General features: G+C 42.3%; 1 protein-coding gene across 1 annotated transcript; it reads right to left on the reverse strand.

The window, feature by feature from the left end:
• Positions 1-1,217: 1,217 nt before the first annotated feature.
• LOC100381651 (uncharacterized) lies at positions 1,218-4,970 on the reverse strand. The gene is made up of 3 exons (NM_001174466.1): positions 4,508-4,970; positions 4,290-4,416; positions 1,218-2,235 (listed from the first exon to the last, which is right to left on the reverse strand). Exons 1-3 carry the CDS (start codon positions 4,876-4,878, stop codon positions 1,438-1,440), a joined length of 1,296 nt encoding a protein of 431 aa, NP_001167937.1. The 5' UTR covers positions 4,879-4,970; the 3' UTR covers positions 1,218-1,437.
• Positions 4,971-12,181: the final 7,211 nt, after the last annotated feature.

Consider the following 12,181-nt stretch of genomic DNA (forward strand, 5'->3'; position numbering starts at 1 on the left):
TGCTTCCACACCCACTACCGGAATCCTGTTTGGCAAAGGAACATCTGGGCACCGGTAAAGTTTCTTTGTCGAGTGCTACGACCCTAACGCTCGGCAAAGAAGCAAGCTTTGTCGTGTGCCTCCTAGCGCACTCGGCAAAGAAACTGACAAAGGGCCCCGCTGGTGGTCTCGTTGTCGAGTGCTAGTCTGACGGACACTCGATAATCGCTTTGCCATTACCTTTGTCGAGTGTCATGTAGCTCGACAAAGGTGCCGTCTCCATTACCAGTCGCTGTGACGGCGGCTTTTCTTTGCTGAGTACCGAGTGACACTCGACAAAATCTTTGCCAAGTGTCCGATAAAAGGTACTCGGCAAACAAGTCGTTGCCGATATACAGTTCGCCGAGCTCTCTTTGCCGAGTGTCACACTCGGTAAAGCCTTCATCGAGTGTTTTTCAGATGGCAAAGAGTCTGATTCCGGTAGTGACCTACCTAACAATAGTTCAATTTATAGCTTCTTCGTAGATTTAAGCATAATCTATACTAAACGGTAGGCTTCTGCACCAAGTTATCAATCTAACGGTTTCTCAGAATAAACTAAAAACAAACAATAAGTAGAAACGGCTTTTCACTAGCTTCTAAAATAAGTTGCTTTTCTAACAAGCAGCTGTTGTACCAAGGGCCTATACTAGACTTGCATAACTCGGAGGTGTGCTTCAAAAGTTTCTATATTAAAAAAAAAGAAGCATATCTAAAAGTACATTAAAAGCTAAAGACAATCTAGCTACTTACTGGAGAGGAATTTCTATATTAAAAAAAGAAGCATATCTAAAAGTACATTAAAAGCCAAAGACAATCTAGCTACTTACTGGAGAGGAAATGCTTATACGTGCTCCACACGGTTCATCAAGGATAAAAAGAAGCATATTAAAAAAGGGTTAACCTGCGAGAGTGGAACAGCCTCCAAACATTATATTAAAAAAATATTCTGGTGCATATCGAACAAACCCCCGAATATCTATCCTAGACTTAAATATGTGTTTTGGCGTGGGAGAAAACAGAGGTTTTTTCAATATAAAATTGGTTTCTACGGGTAGTTCAAGCTTTAAAGAGTGCTACTTATATCACCAAACTAACTCAGCTGAAGGCCTTTTCGCAAAATAGATGTATCTCACATTTCGGCATATATATATAGTGCTTGGGTTTGAAATCTTCCGACGCTTGTGTCACAACATAAAAGCAAGAATCAAAAGGGAACATGAAATTCATGCAGATGCTGAAAGAGTCTTGTACAACAACGACAGGGTTCATTTAAACAAAATCCACGGCTCACAAAAGGAGTTCTAAATCATTAAAGTACGAGTGTTCTGCCACTCATGCACACCAAGATACTCTTACCATTTTGCAAAATAGGTAGCGAAGCAACAACCGGCCGGAGCCCCCGGTCGTCTGCCTAGCTCACTTGAACCTGGCCAAGCCAAGACGCACCTCGTCACAGGAGGGCATGAAGAACTCCCTCGACGCTAGGTCAAGGTCGTCATTGTTGGTGGTGTCGTCATCAGCTTGGCCGTCACCACCGCTGCCACCGACGTTGCTTGGCCCTGCTTCACTGTAGTAGCCGGCGTTGCCGGAGGATCCACCGACGTCGTACGACGACGGACCAGATGCGTGCTCTCCGTTCAGCGCCATGCGAGGTCCACCAAACGGGAGCCAAGTGAAGGTGGCTTGCCGGGGCTCTTGGCTAACCAGCTGTAGCTGCGGCGCCGCCGCGGGATCATACATAGGGTACCCCATATAGTGCGTCTCCTCTGGATCATAGCTGACGTTCAGGTCTGGAAGCATCGGATTGCCTTGACTGATGGCCCGGGGCTGGTGGCGCACCGGTGCATCTTGGTTATTGGGGGCACTGAGGTGCAGTTCCATCTCAGGCACCGCCGATGTGTGGACGGCCCTCCTCGGACGACCGATGGCTGGTCTGGACGTTGCCGCCGGTGGTGCTGCCGAACTGGAGTCCGATTCCAGGCTCCGGATGTACTCCTCCAGGACGGAGAGCTGCCCGGGTGGCGCTTGTTGGCTCTTCTTCTTCTTCAGTCGGCGCTTTGAGCCTAGGCTGCGCTTGGTTGAGTTCCAGTGGTTCTTGATGGCGTTCTCTGGCCAGCCTGGGAGGAACTTCGCTATTGTTGACCAGTGGCTTCCAAAGGATTTGTGGGCTTGGATAAGCACTATGTCCTCCTCCTCCGTCCATATGTCATTTTTCTGTGACAAGTTAGTACATGATATGCAGGAATGTTTAGCATAACATTTCTGAACATGAACAACGCATATACATACTCCCTCCGTTTCTTTTTATTTGTCGCTGGATAGTGTAATTTTGTACTATCCAGCGACAAATAAAAAGAAACGGAGGGAGTACTAACTATTCATGCTTTCCATTGCTCAGCCATGTCAAATAGAAAAAAAAACAACCAAATTGACAAAAAGATTAGAGATGGTGGGTTTCCAAGCTAGGTTTAGCATTTTGGGCATTTTTTAGGATGTTCCATGATTGCCATCCATGGAAGAGATCTAAAGAATTCCAAAAAAAACAAAATGGAGAAGAAGGGATATGTTGGTGACAAGGTGTCAACTGGCAAGGGCAACAAATAAATGGGGGAGATGGAGAATCAGTGATGGTTGGTGTTAGGGCCCGTTTGGTTGGTGTTAGGGCCCGTTTGGTTCCTTTAGTCAAGGATTAAAGTTTAGTTAGAAGACTAAAATTTAGTTACTACCCTTTTTGTTATAGGGACTAAAAGTATTGAAAACACATTAAATGAATCATTAGAGGACCAAAATACTTCTTAGCATCTTCCGATTATTAGTGCATATTTTAGTCACTCTTTGAGAGACTAGAGACTAAAACAATTTAGTTCATATTTTAGTCCCATCATTTAGCAATTTAGAGACTAAACAGGACTAAAATGTCCCTCAAATCAAACAGGGTCTTAGTCATGGATGTGTGTAAAATTGATTTGTTTATTGGTAGTGACGGCGGCAATGTCTCCTGCAACATGGAAAGGCACAAGAGTACAAGAGTAAATATTTGGGCCCACGTGGGGATCGTTTCTTCAATTCATTTAAGGACAAGAAGTTCCCTAGTATTTTTTTTTGAATATGTATCTATAAAGTTATTGTTACAATATTCGTAAGTTTCTTGTGCCCAACTTTTGGATTTGCATGTGCACGGTTATATAATGACGTGTGACTACAAAGATTTGTATCGAAAAATATAAATCTATTGAAGAAACCAGAAACTGCTGTATCCAAAATTTTAAACCTGTTGTAGAATACTTTATGTGGGGTCAGATAATTTCAAAATAACAAATGCATTGTGTTTTGAAAAAGGAAAATAAGGAACTTGAGGGTAAACAAAATCATTGGAATTGATGTGAGAGAATTAGGAGTCTAGGGGAGAGAGAAAAGAAAATCAACTTGTTTGAATAACGGTGCAGGATAACATGGGCAATTAGATCGAGATCTAATTGTAGGAATTAATAAATAAGGTTTAGAAAATAAATGCATTATCTAAGTGGTAATAATTGGGGTCTAAATCATATAGTACACAAATAGGCCCCAACAAAAATATGGTAAATACAATTTTATTGATTCTATAATATCAAATTTTGGCATGAGTTCATTTTGTTCATATCAACAAAGCCTTATTTTGATTCAACCTTAATTTTTACAATCATACCATTATTGTAAAAATCACAAGGGTATAATGAACCTTTCCATCACAATTCAACGCTTATATTCAACAAAAGGACCAACCAACACTTGAACAATTCAACTCAACATTTTTAACATGTTTCCTATGGCTAAAAAGCATGTTTGCGTGATTTAGTAGCTTTGATGACAAATTCTCCATGTTAATTACAAAACAAAGGAATGCTTCACCACAACTATTCCTTTTAAAAAAAACTCTCCTTTAGAATGGTAAGATAAAACATTCAACATAGTCCACGCATAAAGCTCACAGAAATTTCTAAATAAGCCTATGTATTAAGTAATCCACTAAAATTTAAGAGACTATGGCCATGTTTATTTCTACAAATAACGGAAGCATGTCGTATCTGAGCAAACACGAGATCGGTGCAGCGGCATGCGTTATGCAATTCAAATATCACTTTTCATAGGCAAGTGCGGCGCTGGGACACGCGGTGGACACATCGTTTGGGGGGTTTCCGTCTTCTCGGCTTAACCGCAGCGAGAAATTGAATCGAACACGCCATACATATAAGCAAACTAAGAAACAAGAGATGAAGGGACTTGACCTTGATGTTGGGATCCACATGATTGATCCATCTTTCACGGCACTGCTTGCCAATCCGGCCAGGCAAAGATTGTGCTACCAGGGACCACCTCCCTTCACCATGATGCATTACCATATCCCTCAAAATGCTATGGATTGGAAAGCAAATAAATAGATCAAGAATGCAACTAAGAAGTTAAAGATAAGAAGGGAGTAAAAGGTTTGATTTTACAACTTTACCTATCCTCTTCCATGGTCCATGGTCCTTTGAAAGCCGTTGGCTTGTTGCTACTTTCGATTTGTGGCTGAGGAGCTGGAGCAATGTCGACTGGAGTACCACCAAGAGCGTGGTAGCCACGGGATAAAATTTCCCCCTCTGGCATTTCAAAACCTGCTGGAGTCATACCTATGCTTGCCACAAGGGACCTCGCCTCGAGGGGGTCTCCCATGAGTTGAGCATCACTGGCTTGCATAGAACTAGTAGCCAGTAGATCTTGCTCAAACAATATATGGCCATGGCTAGAGCTTGCAAAGTACCTCTTTGTTCGCTTGTCGGGTGCCATGGGTGGTGCAAGCATGTTGTTGAGGAAGGCAGACTCATCGGATTCCATGATCAGCACAAGATCCAAGGCTAAAAGCAAGAGAATGGAGTCTAGAGGCAAAATTTTAAGGTCGGTGGGATTGGGGAAAGTGGACCATGATGAGGAAAGGATGATGATGATGGAGACCCAATCCCCTCCTAATATAGGGAACAAAGCTAGACATCAACCGTTCATCATCTTGAACCACTTTTACATCCAACGGACATAAACAATACAAAAATATGATGTTCCACCTCTTGTATTTCTTACACTTATGGGCTATGTTGGGACGAATTTGTGCTAGGCTTAAAATTGTCAACCAAGCCCAACATAAGGAGTAACGGCATTTTGGCCCATGTTTGTTTCTTTGTGAATAAGTAGCCTAGATATCTTTATAGTGAGGCACCATCTCAACTATTACAATACCTAGATGTTAACGTAGGCTAGAGAAAGTACTCCTAACCTATATCAAAACATAATGCATAATTTTACTTGGCATGGTCTTCGGAACTCAATCTTGACTCATATCCTTATTACACTATAACATTTGTAGCACCAATAAACATAGAAATCAATTTCGAATTTGAACATGATTAGTTGAAGATTACAATGCATGCCTAATAACATGTAATGGAGGAAAAAATAGTGAAATTCTTATAATTGGAAAGAGCACATCCAAATGTGTAGGTCCTATATATGGTCTGCACCTAGGGATGGCAGCGGGTCGGGTTTTGTTCGGGTATAATAATACCCGACCCGAAATTATACCCGAGACTTCTACAAATATCCATACCCACCAAGCCAATCGGGCGAGAAATTGTACCCGTACCCATGCCCATCGGGTATCCACCGGGTATCGGGTATCCAGTGGATATGTTATTGTAGACTAAATAACATTTGGTCAGTGTTATAATAAATGCATAAAATGTTTTAGTTTACATCTAAGCACCAATGCAACACCAGAATGACTATATTTGGCTACACGTCGATACAATATCTCAACTCATAATTATCACATCCAATAAATTTAAATTTGAGTACAGAGAATAAAAGCTTAATGAGTTCATGACAGTTGACAATTATAACATTGTGAATGTCTCATTGGTCTCGATTACATTACAGTTGACTGTTAACACAATATAAATTAATATTCATTAATCAACAACACATGCGAGTGAGTTTTTCTAGTGAATGTAGCACATTTTTAGTGGATGTAGCACATTTAAAGAGGTATATTGATATTTCGGATATCCACTGGATATCCATGGGTAAAGTATTTTATCCATACCCGACCCGATGTATTTCGGGTATCCGACCCGATAGGACCCACGGGTGAGTTTTTGTACCCGTATCCATATCCGGTGGGTACGAAACCCACGGGTATCCATACCCACGGGTCCAACTGCCATCCCTATCTGCACCTCTATGATGTGGGTCAATAATTATAACATTCCAATTTTATGTAACATAAAAATACCAATTTTTATTTTTTTTGTTTGGATGTGTGTTGCACAAAAAACTTAGGTCAAACTTAAGCCAACATTCCACTTCTCATCCTTTTTTTAAAATCAAGACTTCAAAACTTTTGTAATGAACCACTTAACATGGAGTTGATCAAATCAACAACATGACAAGAAATGTTTTCAAATAAAATATTTTGTAGATAAATTAAAACCATGGGAATTTAGGTGCACTCGAATTCAATGTCCAACGCTTACATATGTTTTATAATATTCCTAAAACTCAAACCCTAACTCTATCTCTCATTTCTTTATTTGAAGTCTTATAATTAAATTTGGTGCACCCATATAGTTCCACTCACATGAGTGTGCTCAGCTTTGTTTTGGAGTTTATTTCACGGAAACACCGAGAAAAGAAAAGAAAAGGTCATTTCTCTTCTTAGCTAGCCAACAGGCCCAAACTATCCTTCTACCCTTCCCTTTCCACGGGTCTAGCCCACAAGTTGAATAGCAAGGGGATTCCTCCCCCATGGATCCCCTCTAATTCTCTGGTCACCAAATCAGACCTAACTTCTCTCACGCCGAACTCCCCTCCTATCTATTTCCCCATTCATGGACATAAGGCCTAGTGGTCACACCCCTTTGCTCCTATGAAACCCTAGGTATGTCGATGCCTAAGAGAAATTGTCTCCACTTTCCCTCTACGTCCTACACAATCCATCTAGGGGTCAAGCCATCACACCCTTGCCACTCACATGCTCACCTTGCGTGTCACAAGACCGTAGCGGAAACCATCTCTAGCTAGGCCCATTAGTCAACCACATAAATTGCTCCCTTATTTTCCCTTTTGTCGCCTCTCTATCAGAAGCAATGTCGTCTTCTTCCCTTCACTAGTGAACTCCTCTATTTTTGTTTCTCGATGCTTTGCTTTTCGTCGGAAGGCAAGGAAGCCCCCGATATACATGTACATGTGGGCCGGCCTGGCCCGGCACGGCCCGGGCCAACAAAAGCACGGCCCACAAAGGCACGGCACACAAAAGCACATATCTAATTATGAGCTGTGTCGTGCCATCACGTATGCCCTGTCATCGGCCCACGACATGGCCATAAATTAGTTATGTGTGCTAGGCCGGTCCAAATAGCCCAAAATGTCTTAATGTGCCAAACCGACCCAATATACATACAACATTAATACATATAAACAAAAAGTATAGAATATATATGGCCAAAATAAAATTAAGATGTTTTGTGGATGCACATTAAAAACCTTTGGTCAGAAAGAAAAAATATTACAATTAGCTTAGAAATAATAGTCAGTTCTCTGTTCAGTGCTTAACTGAGTACTATACAACCATATAGAATACATATACAATGATCATCATCACTTTTTACTATCCTCATCTAGGTATTGGTTCTCGAAGGCCTATTGAAGCTCTAGATTCTCCAAATTGTGCTGGTCATGTGGGCTTTGACGGACCTTAGTTAGATACTAAGTTTATATTTAGTGGGCCTCGATGGGTCTTAGTTAAATAGGTCATGCCAGGCCAGCCCATGGGCTTGACTTGAGGCCCAAGCACGACCTACATATTGGGTTGTGCCGGCCTAGACCCACAATTTGGTTGGGCCGTGCCAGATCTGGGCCGTGCTATAAATTATGTGCTTTAGGCCGGCCTATTAGGCACAACACAAATGTACACCTATAGCCCCCGACGCTAAGCCACACAACGCCTTCAATGACATTGTGTCACTGCAGCCATGGACCCCACCTAGATGCACCGGCAAACAAAACACTCTAATATGAAGAGTCAACCAATGTTAAATTTCCCGGTTGAGAACCATAGGTTTTTGGTGAAATTTCCTTGTTCCTACTGAATACCCGAAAATGGTTTTTGAACAAGTTTCGATAAATTTTGTTCACAATTTTAAAAATTTATAAAAATAGAAAAATATGATAAAACTAGATATTTTTTGAGTATTATGATATATATATTTTTAAATTTTCCTAGAAAAACATCATCATCATTTTGTTAAAAACAACAAGTTTCGTAGGGAAACATGATTTTTTTTATCAATAAATCCAAAATTAGTTTTTAAAATTTTGAAAATCTATACACCGGATTTTGGCGAGAAACACCGAATTTCGCTCAAGAAACAACAAATTTTCGGTTGAGAAAAACCACTTCGAATCTCTTTTTCTAAAAAAAATGGAAACTCAAATCGATCGAGAAATTCCAAATTCTCTAGTTTTGGATTAGTTTCTCTTTACCGCTAATCACGAAAAATAAGGAAAAATGGTATGATTAACCCTGTGGGCAAGCCCCGCTCTTGTAACACCCTAAATTTGGGGTATAAAATTTCTTCTCTAAATGTCTACCAAATTCAAGTGTTACCTCTTGTCTCTCTCTCTAGATTCTCTCTCTCTCCCTCTTTCTTTTGATTAGAATTAAGTTAATTAGGTGTGGGATTAATTATTTATTTTGTCAAAATAATGTGAGTCATGAATTGTTGCATCATGCTGAGCCTAAATTATCCTTTTGATTGATGCACATGTTTGAAATGGTTTGAATTTGAATTAGATTTGAATTTGAATTGAGCTCACTTGAGAAAATAAAAGGAAAAGGAATTAGAAATTCGGAAATAAATAAGAAAATCGAAGAAACCCAGCTCCCCCTGTTCCGGCCTTTCGGCCCAGTTGGCCCGCTAGCACGCGTCCGCCTTCCCCCTTCCTCGCTCTCATCGCCATGTGGGGCCCGCCCTATCGGCGTCGCGCCGAGCTAGCTCGCCCTCTCTCTCCCTCTCGCTGCCCGGTGGGGTTGACCTGTCGGTGCTGGTTCCCTCCGCGCACGCGCGCTCGCTCTCTCTGTTCTGCGGGCCTCGCTTGTTAGTGCTGAAGCCCGTTCGCTCGCCCGCTCTCTCTCTGTTCCATGGGCCCCGCCTTGTCGGAACTGTCCCCCCCCCCCCCCCCCCGAATCGCCTGTGCTCTCCGCTGTGGATGCGCCCACGACCGCGCATTTCCCGCCCACACCCCCACGCGCCCGAGCCTTTTCTAGAGCCCGCCCACACTCACTCGCCCTCCCCTGCTTAGTTGTGCCCTCAGCCGAGCACCCTCGCCATCTCTCTCGCTCTGCGCGTGAACCCAGGGAGCTTCGCCGCCGTTCGCACTAGTCTCGCACCCGTTCTGCGGTCGTCTTCGAACCCTCGCCGTGTCTGTTGCCTCGGTGAGCTTTGCCTCGTCACCCGCGACCCAGGACACCCCTTGGTTCACCCCTCCCCCTTTGTTTCTCTCAGTCCACACTCACCGGTTCTCTCTCTGCCCCGCCACCGTCGACCCGTGACCTTGTCGTGCCCCAACCACCGTTCGTGAGTCCTCGAGCCTTCCCTCAAGTTAACCGATCTAACCCCGCCCCTAATTTCCCCTGGTCTACCCTTAGTTGTGCGTGATTGCTCGCTGGAGTATTCCCCGGTCCTCCGAGGACTCTCCCTCTGTTGTCTGACCGCCTCAGCCCCATTCAGGCAACCCCTGACCTCGCCATAATACGTGTCAAGTCATCCCCAACCTCTCCGGCTACCCAGACCAACCCCTAGCGCCCTAGGAGCTCCGGTATGCCTCGCCTCCGACGACGGCGCCGCCATGTCCACGGAGTGCTCCACCCTGGATGACCGGAGAAGGTAAAGCCCGTGGCGCCCATCCTAACCACCCAATTCTGATCTAACGACCCGACTTCAATTAAACCAGATCTAATCCTAACCGTCCGATTCGAATATGATCGCTCGGATTCGCCCCCTCACCCGCACCCTGCAATTGGGCCCAGCCGGCCAGTCCGCCTCGCACTTGGGTCGCTGACATCCTTGGCCCATTGGTCAGCCCGCTCTCATGTCCACGTGCGCGCGCTCGCTCCCCCAGATCGAATCCTGGCCATTGATCTGCGATCGTGCGGCTGAGATCAGTCGATACCCCTTCGTGTGGTTTTTTTTAAAAAACCCGTTGTCCCTCTGTTTCGTGCGTAGGCCCTGTAATCTTGCAGATAGACCCCTGACCTTTTAGTTAATCATAGATTTAGGCCTAATTTTGTATTTTAAACTTCAAAACTTGTTTATTTCATATCTTTTGCATATGAACTCCAACTTAAGTGATTCAAATTGCAAAATGTTCATAGGAATATTTAATGTCCAAATAAATTATGATCATTCAGTGTCTATGCACTTTAATTTTATGCCTAAGCTATAGGTTAGTGTATGTAATAATTTGTTTATGAAATAAGAAAATAAAAAGGAAAACCCTAATGGTACTTAGGTATTTGACTTTGTGAGATTAATAGTATGTCATGTATGAATTTATCCCTGGTATAATTTTGTGTCTAACTAAAATTAGTGGAACTAAATTATATAATCCATGGAGATAGATAATATTTAGGGAATCACAAATCTCTAAGTGTACCAGTTCACCCTAGCACCTAGGTTTACCTTTTTTGTTTATACTGCTCTATTGAACTTTTGTTCACTTGATTGCATACGCTTGGTGTATTGTTCTTTTGTCTTTATCCAAATGTATTGAATGCATGATCGCTTTGTTTAGACATCGAGCAGCCCATGGTTCCTGAGTGTGTTGCCGAAGATCTTCCTAAGCAACAACCTGATGAAGGCAAGTGTCCTTTGACCTATTATGTCCTACTTACTTGATAATTCACTGTCCTGCATTACTTTATTGAAACATAAGGATAGACTAGTCTGTATTTACCTTATCCTTGTTTACCGTTTGGGTTATCATGGTTAGATTTATGCTAATGCTTTAACTTAATCAACGAATATTGTAACACCCCTGGTGTTACTTTCACTAAAACTTGAGCATAACATCATGAGCATTAGCATATCATGTGTTTGTCACACCTAGAGTGCATTCACTAGGTAAAAAAAATTCAAATATGTTGTACTAATATGACTTGATGTGTGGTTAACTCTAGTGCAAAGTACTTAACCTTAAATCTGGGCTTATGGATATAAGGGTAGCCCAAGCATGAGAAAACTTCAAAAGATATGAGGAATGATCCTAAGATATCCTCTTGGAAGGACTTGAGTGGCATCCAAACCCTAAAGTGCCAAAAACCCTGAAAAGACCCCTGGAAAACCCTAAATTGGAACCCTAGGGGCTAAGTGCAAAATTGGTGCAATTTTGGACCAAAGTGCAAGGTATTAGGGCACCTCAAATCATATGTTTCACACATTAGAGGATTTGCAAATCAAATTATGAGATTTGGGCTTATTTGCAAAAAGACACTCTATACCTCTCATGTGCCTAAGTCCAAAATCAGTTGCATAGGGCTGACTTTGGAGCTCTACATCTTAGGATTCTTGAGGATTTTGCTAATGGTTAGTATATCAAATTTGTAGACCTATGTAAGGAGAACAAATTTGATTAAGTGACCAAGCACTAGTGTTGCACAGAAATGAGAGATAAATAAGTTTGAAGTCTGGTTGTCAGACTAAGACTCTGTGATGTTCAGAGAAATCAGTTGTATAGGACCAACTTTAGGACCATGTGGAGCTTGATTCAATGTGTGTTCAACTAAAACCTCTGTAACAAAGTTAAAGCTGGTTTGTAGGGGAGTAACTTTGGTACAGTCGACTTACTATGTTGCTATACAAAAATCAAAGAACTAGTGGTGTGAAGTTGTTTTGTCAGAAACAAGCCATGCGAACTGGGCAATACTGAAAGCCAGATTCAGAACACCATGGTCTCAGTGAGATGCAGTCGATTTGGGAGCACCAAATCTGAGAATCTAAGAAGAATTGATCCATGAATCCTATAGTAAACTTGAAGACTATTGTTTGGTGAACAAATTTTATTAATGAAGATCACCCTGTTCTTAACAAGA

Source organism: Zea mays, chromosome 10 (genome assembly GCF_902167145.1).
Source record: "Zea mays cultivar B73 chromosome 10, Zm-B73-REFERENCE-NAM-5.0, whole genome shotgun sequence".
Classification (NCBI taxonomy): Eukaryota; Viridiplantae; Streptophyta; class Magnoliopsida; order Poales; family Poaceae; genus Zea; species Zea mays.

Excerpts from the sequence above, each read along its gene's own strand:
- LOC100381651 (NM_001174466.1), bottom strand. The coding sequence starts at position 4,878 with ATGGAATCCGATGAGTCTGCCTTCCTCAACAACATGCTTGCACCACCC. Across the intron at positions 4,417-4,507 it reads TGGACCATGGAAGAGGATAG|CATTTTGAGGGATATGGTAA; the intron begins GTAAAGTTGTAA and ends TCCAATCCATAG. Across the intron at positions 2,236-4,289 it reads ATGTGGATCCCAACATCAAG|AAAAATGACATATGGACGGA; the intron begins GTCAAGTCCCTT and ends AACTTGTCACAG.